Below are 16,861 nucleotides of genomic sequence, written 5' to 3' on the forward strand. Positions count from 1 at the left end.
CTTATTATATTGTCTTTTCTTCCCTTCCCTAGGAAAACCAAGACAAGCTGTTGAAACTATCTCAAGGAATGTCTGCAGATGGGGATACAGTGCACAAAAGAATTCAAAGAGAACAGTGTATAGAGAAAAACTGGACAAGAAAAATGTCATGAAGCAAGCAAATAACTGCACCCCAGTTTACTAATTAACAGTTCAAAAACATGAGTACACTTTGAGCCCTGCAAAATATTTTAACTTGTTGAGCAGGTGAGTGCTATTGAAAGCTTTTTGCTCACAAGCCCCCAGAGCACAAGGGGATGGCTCTGCACAGTTTCATTCTCTGGGTCTCACTAGCCTCGTTGATGAATGCTGCTGGTGTTTATGGTGACTGCTGGCTCATTGAAGGGGAGAAAGGGTTTGTGTGGCTGGCCATTTGTAGCCAAAACCAACCACCATACGAATCCATTCCTCAGCACATCAACAATACCATAGTGGACCTCCGGCTGAATGAGAACAAGATCAAAAGCGTCCAGTATTCCTCGCTCAGCAGGTTTGGTAACCTGACAGAACTCAATCTGACCAAGAATGATATTTCTTACATTGAGGATGGAGCCTTCTCTGCTCAGTACAACCTGCGTGTTTTGCAACTGGGATTCAATAAACTTCGGAACATCACGGAGGGAATCCTGCGGGGGCTGGGCAGACTTGAATACCTCTATCTCCAGGCCAATCTCATTGAGGTGGTGAGCCCCAATTCCTTTTGGGAATGTCCCAATGTAATGAACATCGACCTTTCCATGAACCGGTTGCAAACCTTGGAAAGTTCTACCTTCCTGGGTCTCAGCAAACTCACCACTTGTGAACTCTACGGCAATCCATTTTATTGTTCCTGTGATCTACTGGGCTTCTTGAAATGGCTGGTGCAGTTCAACAACACCACCAGGAGTTACGATCGGATGCAGTGTGAATCTCCGTCTCGTTATGCAGGTCACGCATTGCTGAGCCAAAGCCAGACACAAAGTGCATACAGCTTGCTGGTCTCAACATGCGACGACATCAACACCTTTGACCCCAAGTTCATGCCTACCCAGATGCCCTCAACCTCAACCACCTCAGACAGCCCCTGTGGAGCTGAAGACTGCTCCTCAGGTGATGATCCCACTCCTATTATAGCCTTTCACTCCCCTACCCGTGAAACACGTTCACCAGCAATAAAGGTGGAACAGGTTACCTATACAAGTGCCACCTTGTTGGTGCAGATCCCCCGGCCATTCAGTAAAATGTACATCCTGGTGCAATACAACAACAGCTTTTATGCAGATATAAAGACGTTGCAAACAGAACAAGAGGTAATTAAGCTGGATAGGCTCCAGCCCCATACTGCCTACACATACTGTGTGGCTTCTATCCGGAATGCCTTAAGATACAATCAAACCTGTGTCACGTTCTCTACAGGAAGTAACAAGACAAGAGGCACTGTGCCCCCACCTTCAACTGCCACGCACTATATTATGACTATCCTTGGCTGTCTCTTTGGGATGGTCATAGTACTTGGCCTGGTGTATTACTGCCTGCGCAAGAAGAGACAACAAGACGAAAAGCACAAGAAACCTGGCAGCATGACAAAAACTGCTATTGAACTGAAGTATGGGGGGGAGATGGAAGCCAGCGCTATCTCTCAATTAGTCCAGAAACCAATGCCAGCCTGTGAGGCTGCACCCAGGATGCCTTTCCTGCCATCGTCAGGGGATACAGAGTCACATAAGCTTCAAGAACTGAGTGAAACACCCAAAACCACCAAGGGCAACTATATTGAGGTGAGAACAGGGGAGCATTCTGATCGGAGAGACTTGGAAGGAGTTGGACAGGGCCGGAGTCCTGCCACAGAGATCTCGACCATTGCCAAAGAAGTGGATAAGGTGAACCAGATCATCAATAACTGCATTGATGCACTGAAATCAGAGACTGGCTCTTTCCAAGGAGGAAAGGCTGGGGCCATGGCCTCAGTGGATCCTCAGGTGCTAATGATCACTGAGCAACCCCAGAGCAAACCTGGATTCCTGTTGCCGATTTCAAAGGAGAGTTACCATCCACTGCAGAGGCACAGTAGTATTGAAGCCACCCCGAAACGCCCCAGCACCTCCTCCAGTGGCTCTGCAAAAAGTCCCAGATCCTTCCACTCTGACACCTCGGTACCAGGGCATGCCTGCAGATCCGAGGCACAGTACATCGAGAAGGCCTCTCCGATCGCGGCTAGCAGTCCAGCCGCAGTCCCACGGACACAGCAGCGCAGCGAGCACCGCCACACATATCCAGGGCGGTGCCAGGTTGAGCAGGCACAGCCAGAGGGACCAATCAGTCGCAGCAAACCCTCCATCCTAGAGCCACTCAGCCGGCCCCGGCGGGAAATGCCATACTCCCAACTCTCGCCTCAGTACCATAATCTCAGCCACACATCCAGCCCAGAGTATAGCAGCAAGCCTCTGGGAATCTGGGAACGCTTCAGACTGCACAAGAAGAGGCACAAAGAAAGTGAGGAAGAGTACATGGCAGCGGGACATGCCCTGAGGAAGAAGGTGCAATTTGCCAAGGATGAGGACCTGCATGATATCCTCGATTACTGGAAGGGTGTCTCCAATCAGCACAAATCTTGAGTCCTCCAACTATTAAGAGACTAAAATTGGACCAAAAAAAACACAAAAACTTTACAGCTGCTGTTTTTAACCTGACCAGCTCTACTGTTCTTATAAACTTTAGCCTCTCTCATAAGTTTGTGCACCAAAATCCTCCAAACTGAATTCTAAAACCTGTACAAAGAATTTCTGTTTCTTTAATTATATATATAATATATAAATACATATATAAAGGACACCCAGAAGCCTTGGAATATTGGATGTTATTTATCGCATGACTCTGTCCTGTGACTGTGACTCACTGTAGTGTACATGGGGCATTGTTCGTTGTACAATGTACACTGTGACTGGACTGTGTCGTGTAATTGTAGCTCACACACCGCTCACACCTTGCATTGTACAGTAATATTTACCAGTAAGATCTCCCCCTTTACCGCTGCAGATCTGTACAGATAAATTTCTATATTTGCAATGATGTTTCTGGATTCTTTTGCCTGTTTGTATCAGGGTTTAATTTTAGTCAGATTTTACAGAACAGCCTATTTGTTTCCCAGTGAATGTCTGACAACTGACCCTGAGCATTGTATAAAACTGGACTGGTGAAAGAAATCAACTGAGTGGTTTCTTCTGACACATTCTCTTTCTGTCTCATTGGTCATGTCATTGGCTCTCTCAGAGAGATTAATGTCTTTGCTGCCAATGGGACACAAAACTCACCATATCCTTATGGGGGTCAGGCTGGTTCTGTCGGACGTGGCGTTATAAAGTTTAGCTAAATCGGAAAACATAAGTGAAGCTTTTGGAGTACTGTTCAAGGTCCTAATCTTCCTATTCTGAAAAGGTTATAGATGTACTGGAGAAGGTGAAAAATTAATTCACACTGACAATTCCAGAACTGAAATAAAGTCCTGTACTTATTAGGAAAAGCACAACAAGCTGGAACTTTTTTTTCTGGAAAATAAAGGGTTGTGAGTCACCTGAAAATGAATAAAAAGTTTGATAGGTTGGACTTAGGCTAGGAAGAAATGTTTCAACTTACTGAAGAGGCCAGAAATAAGATCATAAAGAGAATAAATCCAATCCCAGAGAGCAGTTAGGTCATGCTACCATGTAGTCATAGACCTGAATAGCACAGATACTATGGACATCAGAAAAGGAAGATAAGACTGCAAGTATGTATTGATACAGTTAGGTGAAGAGGAGTGGAAGGAGGCTTGTGTGGAACAGAAAGCAACATACACCTTTTGTTTCTGTGCTGTAAATAACTTGTAATATTTTGTTATACACCACGTCTAATTTTGTTATGTGTTGGATTTCACCTTTCAGCTGTGCCAAAGTTAAATTTATCCCCACACTCTCTCCCAGTGGTTATTGTATGTAGTCTTTGTAAAGTAATTGGATTAACAAATATTACCTTCGGCACAGTTTCTAAGTGTCACAATGCCCGTGTATGTAAATATTGGAAAAAAGCCTGCAACTCTTCCTGACTCTGTGAATGAAGAAAGAAAGAAAGGACTCCTTTCAGTTATACAGTGCCTTTCACCACCTCAGGACATTCCAAAATGCCAAGTACTATTGAAGTGCGGTTACCGCTGTAATCTTTGAAACAGCAACAATTTGCACACAGCAAGGATCCGCAAAACAGCATGAGACAATATCAAGATAATTCTTTTTTAGTAATGTTGATTTAAGGGTTACACATTGACAAGAACTCCAGGGATAGCTCCTCTGCTGTTCCACAAAATAAGCCAATTGGGATTTTTAGGACCCACCTGTGTTTATTGATGTATGAGCATGATGGCTGAACCTTACAACTGCCTTTCTGAACCAGTCACTCAGCCTACTGAATCAAAAGGTTATGCCTCTAAACTCTACTTATGATCTTCCTTTGGATCAAATGTTAAACCAAGATCTCATGTTTTGAGATTCAGGTAGATTCGAATGATCGAATGGCAGTATTTAACTAAGAACATGTGCGTTCTGTTTGTCTCCTTCAAAAAAAACCTAAAAAACAGATTAGTTGTTTGTTTGTCTCATTGCTAGCTGTGGGATCTTACTGAGCCTAAAATTGTACTGTTAAAAACAATTGGGATAGATTTGCATTAGTATTAAATGAGTTACTTCAAAGGAAAAACATTTGGGAGATTTACAATGTGCAGCCAGTTTTAGACTATCATGAAGAGTTATGACCTGCTTGTGAGATGTTTGTGAAAAGTGATAAGGCACAACAGAGATCAATAGGATAGCACAGGGTCAGACCATACCACTGTGTTGATTTGACTAGCCCAGTTTCTATGAGATAATCATATCCATGGTAGCTCTCAGAGCTTCCCATCAAATATTTTACCAGGAACACTCTTTGACAGACTATTACATATTCATTAGTCTGTGTAAAAGTCAAAACTCTTTAGACCTCCTTTCTTCTAATGTTCTCTTGAACAATCTGTAATTGTGTGGAACATAATGTTGCTTATCTTGTCTATATTCTGTAAAAATAAAACTTCACGTCACCTTCTTTCTATTTAAACGTTGTTTCCTTATCTCTATTTTAGCAATTTTGCATTAATTATTGCTTTCTTGAACTTTCTTATTCTCTGCTAGGTTCCAAGTATACCATCGTGCATCTTCTATTCACTTTCCATCTTTACTTCAATCCTATTAATTCTTTCATAGGGTTGGAAAGACCCTTCACCTTCCTCAGTCTTCCCTTTATCCAAAAGGAGACTTTTTAAAAACTCAAGCACCTCATCATCTTGCTACAAATCAGTAAAACAAAGAATTGTGGATGCTGGAGCTCTGAAACACACAAAACAGAAACTGGAGAAACTTCCAGGTTTGGCAGCATCTGTTAATATTTCAAGTTCAGTGACCCTTCTAAAGAAGGGTCATTAGACTCGAAATGTTAAGTCTGTTTTCTTTCCACAGATGCTGCCAGATCTAGATATAAATAATTGCTTAATCCCAATTTCTTGATGAAACCTGTACAGTCTAACATTGTGCTTTGTTTTTTGCATTATCACCTGTTGTCCTTCATCTAACTTTTGCAATAAAACTAAGACTAGATGTTTACATTGTTAGCTAGAGAATGGTGAGAATATAGAGCTTGCTATTGCACGGTGTAGTAAGGCAAATAGCATAGAAGCATTTTTCTAAAAGGCAAGTATAAGGAAGAAAAGAAATAAGGGAAATATTGCTGGAACTGTGGATGAAGTATGGTGGGAGGAAGCTCTTGTGTACCATAAACTCTGACATAAACCGTTTGGGCCAAATGATTTGTTTCTGTACTGGAAATTCTAAGTTATGTTATATAATATTGTATCATGCCCCTTTAAACATTTTTCTCCATTCAGTGGCACAAAAATGTTAGCATCATTATTTGCTGGAAATTGTGAGCTGATAAGTGCGGGGAGACCAACAGTTCATTGAGGCATCTGGAACCTTTGTGAACTATGGGGTAAACAGTCTATCTCCTGAATTATTGAGGTTTAAACACTGAGGCAGCAGCTGTTAATCAAGGAAGGGTGGAGAGGAAAGTAGATTAGATTACTTACAGTGTGGAAACAGGCCCTTCGGCCCAACAAGTCCACACCGACCCTCCGAAGAGCAACCCACCCAGACACATTCCCTCTCCATTTACCCCTTCACCTAACACTACGGGCAAATTAGCATATCTAATTCACCTAACCTGCACATTTTTGGACTGTGGGAGGAAACCGGAGCACCCGGAGGAAACCCATGCAGACACGGGGAGAACGTGCAAACTCCACACAGAGAGTCACCTCAGGTGGGAATTGAACCCTGGTCTCTGGCGCTGTGAGGCAGCAGTGCTAACCACTTTGCCACCGTGCTGCCCCAAATAGAAGGAAATTTGAATTAAAGTCAGTTACAGAAGAAGATAAATAAGGTAGAGATAAAGATGAAAAGAAAATCTCGATTCAAAGTGAAATAAAGACACAGACAGAATGTAATGAAAAAGAATATATGTATTCAATTTTATATTTTAAAATCTCTAAGAAAAATTCACTACTTGAAACAAAGATAATCCATATTTTCAATTGTTCAATTTTTGGACCAGCAAGCTTAATTAGAATTGAATTAGGAAATACAAATTTGTTAAAAAAAGGTATTTTGCAAAGACAGCTGAAAAAATTATCCAGAAAGTTCTTAAGATTTGGAATTTGCAAAGTATCTTTTTAATTGTCTGAATATTCTAATTGATTTGCATATTAATAATGGTGTGTATTGTTAACACATTGTTACTTTCCAGCAAGAATCAGTGGCCCCAGATACAAATCAACATTGAGCCAAATATGAAGCAGCTATCCAATCACTCTCTCTCTCGCACACTTTTTTATGACTGCTTTATGTTACCCAATTATCAACCCAATGATCCATTACTATCAAGGTTACACACTCCGATATGAACAGTGAGCACACCCATAAACCATAAATCTCTATTACAAGATGGATTCTGAGTAAGATTTCTGAGCCAGACCTCATCCACTCTGACCACTTTTTTTTCCTTTCTTTTCTGTTTTCTTGTTTTTTTTCACTTTCTATACCTTTGTTTAACTCTTGACCTGAGCTCAGTCAGCATTGGCAGCAGTGAGAACCCACCATGGAACTCACGCGGGCCCACCACGCAGACCTCGAATGGGCCGAGTGCTGACCTTGAGTGTGCCCGATGTGGAAGAGAGCATGCCCAACGATAACCTCAATCGAGCCCTGTATAGATCTCAAGTGGGCCCAGCACAGAGGAGAATGTGCCCAGAGTGGACCTCGAATGAACCCTGACTTACTTTTCTGCGGTGAACACAGGACCTAGCATCGGAATCAGTGGCTGCTACGTCAGTGGAAATGACGCCAGCAAGATAGACCTAGCAGAGAAAGATGGCGCCTGATATTGGCGACTTCATCGTTGGTTGGATCCAAGGCCGGTAGTGGCTAAGTGGGGGCACAAGGACATCACAGCGATGTCGGTGAGGGATGTGACTCCGATGTTGTTTGGTCCAGTGCAGGCAACGGTGAGGCAGCAGTGGAGGAGTGTCAGCCCTGCAGCAAAAGGTGGCACCTGAGGATCGGTGACTTTGACGTTGGTTGGGTCTGGTGTAGATGTAGCGAAGCAGTGGAGAAGGGATGGCAGCATAGGTATCGTTGATGGTGATTAGCTGGCTCAGGACTGATGGACTGTCTTTAAGCAATATCATTCATTTCTTGTTTTTCCTTACTCTTAAATTATTTAAAATGGCACCAAATCGTGGTGACAAATGAAAGCTTTTCACTTATTTTATTGTATTCTTACTGTAAAGTACACGTGACAATAAAATCATTCAATCATTCAAAAATCTATGCTGTCTTTCATGATTTGAGCATTTTCAATTCTATCCTGGAAGGTCTTAAAAGACAAGAGACAGGTGAAAACAGAAATGACCTCTGCAACTGTCAGGGTGAGCATTTGTCAATGAATTCAAGGATTTTATAACTATTTTTCATTGCTAAAACTACAGCCTTTTGAAAAAACAAATGCCATAAAACTATCAGTAAATCTCTGCAACTTTGCATATCCTTTTTGAGTTATAGGGCTGGTAAATTGAACTGCGCTTGATCATAACAATTTCCCTACCGTTTTAAATATTCAGTTGTATGACTTCATGTTAATTGCCCAAGTAACAATGCAGATTAATCTACTTTTATTAAAATTGTAAATTACTCAATAGTCATAAGACATATGACTATAATGGAATCTTGGGGTACTGATGGTGTCGTAAACAAGAACAACAATTTTGAAATGATCTTAAATGCCAACATTCAGTGATGAAATTGTTCTTTTATTTCTGAACACTAATTGGGTATAAACAGGCTGGGAGTCTCTTCTAAAAGAAAGACAAGGGTCTGGAGTGATCTAACAGAAATATTTACAATTATGAATTGATTTGATAAGACTAATATAGAGAAAATGTTTTCATTTCCAGAGGACACCAAAATTTGAAGCCACAAATAAATGTAATAAATCCAATAAGAAATTCAGCAGAAATTTCTTTAAAGGAGAAATAGGAACAGGAGTAGACTGTACAAACCTGTTCTGCCATTCAATGAGGTGATGGTTCATCGTCGCCTCAATTCCATTTTCCCACCTGCTCATCATTTTCCTTCATTCCCTGACAGATCAAACATCTGTTTATTCCAGCCTTAAGTGTATTGAATAATGGAGCATCCACAGCCTTCTAGGTTCACAACTATTTGAGTGAAGTCAATTCTCCTCATGATTTCATTTAGGAATTTCTCTTAAGCAATCAGCTTCTTATTTGAGACTATTCTTCACCTCCCAGTCCATTTGTGCTTTAGATTCTCAGCCAGAAGAAAAAATTTCTCAGTGTCTACCCAAGCAGATCCCAGCATAATCTTATTTGTTCCAATGAGATCATCTCTCGTTTCCCAGAAAATAATGAATTTACATGACCTGTCATCATCCAACCCTCTCATCCCAAGGGAAATTGAGTACTGCAGATGCTGGAGATCAGAGCTGAAAATGTGTTGCTGGAAAAGCGCAGCAGGTCAGGCAGCATCCAAGGAGCAGGAGAATTGACGTTTCGGGCATGAGCCCTTCTTCAGGAAGAGCTCATGAAAAGGGTTCATGCCCGAAACGTCGATTCTCCTGCTCCTTGGATGCTGCCTGACCTGCCGCGCTTTTCCAGCAACACATTTTCAGCTCTCATCCCAGGAACCAAGTTAATGAACCTTCATTTTCTGCCTCCACCACAAGCATTTTGTTCCTTACTTGGGAGTTCATTAGCTCAGTTGACTGGACAGGGAATTGTAATGTAGAGTCAACACCAAAAGCATGTTTTCAATTCCCACACTGTCTAAGGTCACTAAGAAGGTCCTGCCTTCTTAACCTTGCCCCTTACCTAAGGTAGGTTAAACTTAACACCAGTCATCTCTTTCTAATGACAGAGCAGCCCTATGGTTCTCTAGGATTACAGTGACTTTACCCTTATTAAATTGTTAAGTATGAAGACCAAACTCAGATATAATCTGATTTAAATCCTATTAAATTTTAATGAGACTTCTTTCTTCCTGCACTCCAAACCCCTTGCAGTAAAGAACAACATGCCATTTTCTTTCTTTCTGAAGAGAATGTGGCAATCTACTGCTAGGAATAATTGAGATGCATAATACAAATTATAGGAATTATAAATTAACAGAAAACTAGATAACTCTAAGGGAAAAAGGAGTAGCTGGTGGGTTAAATGAAGGAGGTTTAGCAGGAGGCTCATGTGGATTTGAAAAGCTAGCATTGGACAGTATGTCAATATACTTGTTTCTGTGCTGTGGACTTTATGTAAATGTTTCACATAAAAGTAGTTTTGACTTCCATGAGGCCAGTGCTTCCCCAATCTTTCCCACTGTCACCCAATATCAAGGTTTGAAAATATGTTATGACCCCTCACTGAGAAATATGGGAGTGGACCAGGGAGGCCATTTGAGTAGGGGCCTGTTAGAGCTGGAGCACAGATATGATAACACAATCAGAGTTCCATGGTGTCTATTGCTACTTTAGAGTTTGGGAGCTCAAATTTTCAGCTTATGATCCTAATTGGGGTCACTTTGGACCTTAAACTTTGGATAGTATAATGTAGCACGCAACACTATGAGCTTACACTATTATACTTAGAAAATATAAACTGCTTAGCAAAAATATCTCAACTGAACTAACAACTTGCAATTATTTCATATCTTTAACCTAGTAAAGCATCCAAAACATATCATAGGAGAATCATTAATAGAGGTTTCATATTGCGGGAGGCAGTAACGTAGTGGCAATGTCACAGCTTTAGTTATCAACAACCCTGGGATCTAATGTTCTAGGGACAAGAGTTTGAATCCCAACATGGCAGATCTGAAAGTTGAATTCAACATAAACTGGAATTAAAAGCAAGTCTAATGGCAATCATTGTTGATAGTCATAAAAACTCATCTTATTGACTAATGTCCTTAAGGGAAGGAAATCTGCCATCCTTAACTGGTCTGGCCTGTATGCGACTCCAGGCCTCAGTAATGCAGTTAACTCTTGACAGCCTTCTGAAATGGCCTAGCAAGCCGCTCAGTTCAAAGGGCATTTAGGGATGAGTAACAAATGCTGGCCTGGTGAGCAATTACCACATCCCAAGAAGAATAAAAAACATTGAACAATAGAAAGAGGTAATACCACAAATGATTTGTCAAAGAAGTAGGTTTTATGAAGCATTTTAAAGGAAAAAGATAAACACTCTTCATTAAAGATATTAAAGTTTTATGGTCAGAAATAAGCGGGTTAAACTTTGGATCTTTATTGAAGGCCTGTTGAAAATCCAAATATATTGTATCTACTGTATTAATCTTGTTTACATTTCTGTTGCTTCTTCAAAGAAGTCAATAAGATTGGTCAAGCAAGAACATCCCTTTTAATATCTGTACTGTTTTTCAAGTTCTAGATGATTTTTAAAAATATATATTTGAATAAAGATTTAATTATCAGTTTAACACCAGCATTAAACTAATGGGTCTATTGTTACCCGGACTTGTTCTATTTAACATTTTAAATAGAGGAGTTACATTCACAATCCCTCAGAACTTAGAAATATTTCCTTTTCTAATGAATTTCTACACTGCCTCAGCTGTCTCTTCCTTACATTTTTAATAGGTGTAGATGCAATTAATCTGTATCAGTCATCAATCCTAAATTTGTTTATCAATATCTTGCCCTTTTCTACCTCAAATGTCTTTTGCTTTTAAATGTCTTCTTCTAATGTATCGTCTACTATGTTAGTTGTTAATAAGTTATTTTGCCTCTCTATTTACCTGGAAAGTACAGAGGAAAATTAATTACTTAATGTTTGGCATTTCGCTAGCCTAACCTGCAACAATTTGATCTTGTAAAGAATGTGAGTTTAAGGCCTGTGAGTTTAAGAATAGTTCAAATGCTGACTGTAAAGTAACTGGTCAAGATAGAACGCAGGTTCAACATCTACTCTGCACTCAGTCTGATACATTCTTTCCAGCAGAGGCTTCACCTGAGGAAGTGACAAAATTGCACAGGTTTTACGTACTGATTCCTAGCAAAATATTTTTCTCCCGCTTCTTTAAGATCATGAAAGGCTTCCATGATAAGCCAGATTTCAACTTTTAGATGGGTCACATATTTAATTTAGTCCTTAATAAATCCAAGAAACATCTTTATCAAGAGGGTGGACGGAATATATAAGACCTTATTGCAAATGGAGTGGTTGAAGAGAGTAGCATTGATGCATATAAGGAGAAGCTAGGTAAATACATAAGAGAAAGAAATAAAAAGTTATGCTGAGATGGTGAAGTGGAGAGACAGGAAGCACGTCAGGATCATAAACTCCAGCAGAAGCCCAATAGATTGGACAGGTGTTTCTATGCTTTAAATTCTGTTAATACTTTATTCTTAAGAATTTATTTCTCCTACTTTGTCTCACAATGTTAAAATAATTCAGAATTCTCCCTGATGCTGTATGTCTCTCAGCATGAATTGTCCATATTTAAAGACACAGTCTAAACAGGATTCACAGTTGCGTTTGAGCTGTATAATTGCATGTAATGGGCAAAGTGGCTGTTTACATTCCCTAATTAATGCAGTTGCTGGAGTGCTGAAATTACCCATGTACAGCAGCTTCGCTACTAGGCAAGCACAGCCCTGAAAATTGGTCCACAGTGCAAACTCAATTTAATGCTTGTGTGCACAGCAAAATAACTTTGCAAATGTTCAAGCTCGAGAGAACAACAAGGAGAGAAATGAAGAGCGAAAGCTTTTACGTTGAAGGGACTTTGTCCTCGCTGTTCATTTTTCTTCTACTGTTGTGAAAATGGTCAACTGAAATGAATGGAAATTGCAACTTTTCTTTACATATGTCTTCAATCTTTCAGTCCAGTGATATTTTGTGCAGTAAGCTCATGTAAGGAAGTAGATGGGGGGAATGGGATGACTGTGGAATTAGGGGAAGGGTTAAATATGTACTGGTGAGTGTGGAGTGTAGTGCGAAAATTGGCTGATCAGCCTGTCACTGTCCTGACAACTTGAGCTTTACAATTAGTCACAGTCACATTCAACATTCACACTTTCAAATATTTATGTAATTCTTTAAAGTTCTTCTGATGTCAACCTGGCTCAGTTGGTAATGCTTGTGACTTGAAGATCCACTCGAGATCTGTCACATAATGTTGTTGATTATTAAGCAGATACTCTCAACCATTTGTAAGTAACCTTCGTTTTACCTGTAGCTTTCTGAAAAGTAGCTGGTGCCTTGCATCCAGTTGAATTTTGTTAATGCTTCCTCATGTAAAAGGCAGTTTGTTAATTAAGTTGACTTGGAGGTTGAGCAGAACTTTTAAAACTTTTGCTGCACTTATTCAGATTTCTCAGGAGATTGGTTAACCTGGGGTCAGAGCTGAAAATGTGTTGCTGGAAAAGCGCAGCAGGTCAGGCACCATCCAAGGAGCAGGAGAATCGACATTTCGGGCATGAGCCCTTCTTCAGGAATGAGGAAAGTGTGCCCAGCAGGCTAAGATAAAAGGTAGGGAGGAGGGACTTGGGGGAGGGACGTTGGAAATGTGATAGGTGGAAGGAGGTTAAGGTGAGGGTGATAGGCCGGAGTGGGGGTGGGGGCGGAGAGGTCAGGAAGAAGATTGCAGGTTAGGAAGGTGGTGCTGAGTTCGAGGGTTGGGACTGAGACAAGGTGGGGGGAGGGGAAATGAGGAAACTGGAGAAATCTGAGTTCATCCCTTGTGGTTGGAGGGTTCCTAGGCGGAAGATGAGGCGCTCTTCTTCCAGCCGTCGTGTTGCTATGGTCTGGCGATGGAGGAGTCCAAGAACCTGCATGTCGTTGGTGGAGTGGGAGAGGGAGTTGAAGTGTTGAGCCACGGGGTGGTTGGGTTGGTTGGTCCGGGTGTCCCAGAGGTGTTCTCTGAAACGTTCGGCAAGTAGGCGGCCTGTCACCCCAATATAGAGGAGGTCAGTAAATGACAAATGTACCCTGTGTGTAAAGTACAAAAAGTGGAGAAAGTGAAGTCACATGGGGTCCAGGGTGTACCAGCTAGATGGATAGAGAACTGGCTGGGCAGCAGGAGACAGAAAGGAGTAGTGGAAGGGAGTTTCTTAAAATGGACAACTGTGCCCAGTGGTGTTCCACAGGGATCCATGCTGGGGCCACTATTGTTTGTGATAGATATAAATGATCTGGAGGAAGGTATAGGTGATCTGATTAGCCAGTTTGCAGATGACACAGAGATTGGTGATGTAGCAGATATTGAAGGGGACTGTCAGAGAATGCAGCAGAATATAGGTAGTTTGGAGAGTTGGGCAGAGAAATGGCAGATGGAGTTAAATCGGAGCAAATGCGAGGTATTGCGTTTTGAAAGATGCAGTTCAAGAGTGACCTATATGGTAAATGAAAAAGCTCTGGGGAAAATTGATGCAAAGGGAGATCTGAATGTTCGGGTCCATTGTACCCTGAAGGTGGCAACGTGGTCGATAGAGTGGTCAAGAAGTATTATGGCATGCTTTCCTTCATCAGACTGGCTATTGAGTACAAGAGTTGGCAGGTTATATTACAAGACTTTGGTTCAGCCACATTTGGGATACTATGTACAGTTCTGGGCGCAACATTACCAAAAGGATGTGGATGCTTTAGAGAGGGTGCAGAGGAGGTTCATCAGATGTTGCCTGGTATGGATGGAGGGCGCTAGCTATGAAGAGAGATTGAGTAGATTTGGATTATTTTCATCAGAAGGATGGAGGTTGGTGGGGTGGGAGCTTGATTGAGGTCTACAAAATTATGAGAGGATTAGACAGGATGGCAAGAAGCTTTTTCCCAGAGTAGGGGATTTAGTTACTAAAGGTTATGAGTTCAAGGTGAGAGGAGAAAAGTTTAAGGGAGATGTGTGTGGAAAGTTCTTTATGCAGAGGGTGATGGGTGCCTTGAACGCATTGCCAATGGAGGTGGTAGAGGCAGGCACGGTAGTGTCATTTAAGATGTATCTAGACAGATACATGAATGGGCAGGGAGCAGAGGGATACAGATCTTTCAAAAATAGGCAACAGGTTTAGGTAGAGGATCTGGATTGGTGCAGGCTTGGAGGGCCAAAGGCCCTGTTCCTGTGCTGTAAGGTTCTTTGTTCTTTGCTCTTTGTCCTTTGTAACTCCATTCTAGGGGTGATTTCCCATTGCCCTTTCTGTGTTGCACCGTATCAATCCAAGATATTTTTAGTGTTTATTTACTTCATTTTCTCCCCTTTTGCGTTATCCTATTGTGGGCGACCAAACTCTGAGAATTCTGACAGGGCTGTTTTTGTGATCAGCTGGATCGGAGAAAGAGCAGTGTTCACCTGTAAGGACACAATTTTATGTTGTTACTATCCTTGGCATTCCTGACTCACTGTTGGTAAAGTGACAAATGTGGAAACACTATTCAGTTTCTATTCAACCAAGATATTGAACTTGACTTTGCAAAAGCGATGCTCCCTTTAACATCACAAAACTCCAGATAACCAAACATCTTTGAAGATACCCTGGACCTGAGCTGGTATCCATATGGTCCAATATGAAACTGAGCTGTAACAAGCCAGGGAATTCTCAGCTGTAATTGTCCACTTGTGTTGCTAACAGCTTTAATTTGGGTACCTTTGGGGATCCTGAATTTAGACTCAGCAGCCCTGGGTCAGAATAATCAAAGAATTGGGAAGAGTTTCTGTTCTCAACTGCAATCCAATTATATTTTTGAGACGAGAGAAGAGATGAAGGGCTGTAAAATAAATGAAAAGTTTGATAGATTAGACGTGGATGTTCCCACTTGTGGGCAAGTCCATAACTCAGGGCTGTCAACATTACACAGTCACTATTAAATCCAATAAGAACTTAAGACAGACTCCTTTACACAGAAAGAAAATGCAGACTTACCTTGTATAAGCCATCTCAAGATAAATTAGGGATGAACAACAAATGTTAGCTTTGACAACAGTGAAATTAATTGAAATTTCGTGAAATTAATTGTAAGAAGTATTATACCAAATAACATAGAAACAATTTAGGGAAAATTAGATAATCACTTGAAGGAAAACATGAATAGAAGGATATGTTGAAGGGATTAAATGAAATGTAAGAGGAGGCTTGCGTGGACCATGAACTTTGAAGGAACATTGGGATCCAATAATATGGATCATATAGCAGGGCACTTAGAAAATCTCACTGCAATCAGATGAAGTCAACATGGTTTAAACTAATTTATTAGAGTTATTTGGAGAAATAATAAGCAATGAGAATAAAAGAGGACCTGCAGATATGGTACAGATATTTCTAGAAGGCTTTGGAAAATTGTTGCACAAAGTAAGAGAATCATGGTTTAGGGGTCACACATTAGCATGGATTTAGGATTGGTTCGCTAACAGGAAAGAGAGAATAGAAATAAATGGGTCATTTTAATTAGCAAGATGGAACAAAAGGAGTGCCACAGGGATCAGTGCTGTCCTCAACTATTTGTAATCTACGTCAATGATTTGGATGATGAAACCAAAGTATGGTTGCTAAATTTGCTGTTGACAGAAAGTAAGTAGGAAATTAAGTTCTGAAGAAGACATGAGAGACTGCAAATGGATATAGATTGGTTTATTGAGTGGGCAAAAATGTGCCAGATGGAACATGATCGGTGAAAATATGAAATTATTCACTTTGACAGGAAGAGGAGAAAAGCAGCACATTGGTTAAATTAAGAGAAATTGCATAACTCTGTGGTACAGTGAGATTTTAGTGTCATAACATATCAATCGCAAAAGATCATTTTACAGGTACGACGAGTGATCTGAATGTTAGAACATAGAACATAAAACATTACAGCGCAGTACAGGCCCTTTGGCCCTCAATGTTGCGTCGACCTGTGAAACCAATCTGAAGCCCATCCATTATTATCCATGTGTTTATTCAGTGGCTATTTAAATGCCCTTAAAGTTGGCAAGTCTACTACTGTTGCAGGCAGGGAATTCCATGCCCTTACTACTCTCTGAGTAAAGAACCTACCTCTGACATCTGTCCTATATCTGTCACCTCTCAATTTAAAGCTATGTCTCCTCATGCTAGTCATCACCATCTGAGGAAAACGGCTCTCACTGTCCACCCTATCTAATCATCTGATCATCTTGTATGTCACTATTTAGTCACCTCTCAATCTTCTTTCTCTAAGGAAAACAGCCTCAAG

At 40.9% G+C, this 16,861-nt stretch overlaps 2 protein-coding genes across 8 annotated transcripts in view; both read left to right on the forward strand.

Moving 5' to 3' along the window:
* elfn1a (extracellular leucine-rich repeat and fibronectin type III domain containing 1a) overlaps positions 1-7,933 on the forward strand; it is a 341,512-nt gene extending 333,579 nt beyond the window's left edge. For both annotated transcript variants that reach the window (XM_043711825.2, XM_043711826.2), the window contains exon 3: positions 33-7,933. In XM_043711825.2, the coding sequence (XP_043567760.1) occupies positions 297-2,633 (2,337 nt within the window). In that variant the 5' untranslated portion in view covers positions 33-296 and the 3' untranslated portion in view covers positions 2,634-7,933. The remainder of the gene's footprint in view (positions 1-32) is intronic.
* Positions 1-16,861, forward strand: part of LOC122560762 (protein ELFN1-like) — a 401,229-nt gene that overhangs the window by 333,579 nt on the left and 50,789 nt on the right. The gene's annotated exons all lie outside the window — the stretch shown is intronic.

Source organism: Chiloscyllium plagiosum, unplaced genomic scaffold, assembly GCF_037043375.1.
Source record: "Chiloscyllium plagiosum isolate Xiang-an unplaced genomic scaffold, Cpla_swu_hap1 HiC_scaffold_20, whole genome shotgun sequence".
NCBI classification, from domain to species: domain Eukaryota; kingdom Metazoa; phylum Chordata; class Chondrichthyes; order Orectolobiformes; family Hemiscylliidae; genus Chiloscyllium; species Chiloscyllium plagiosum.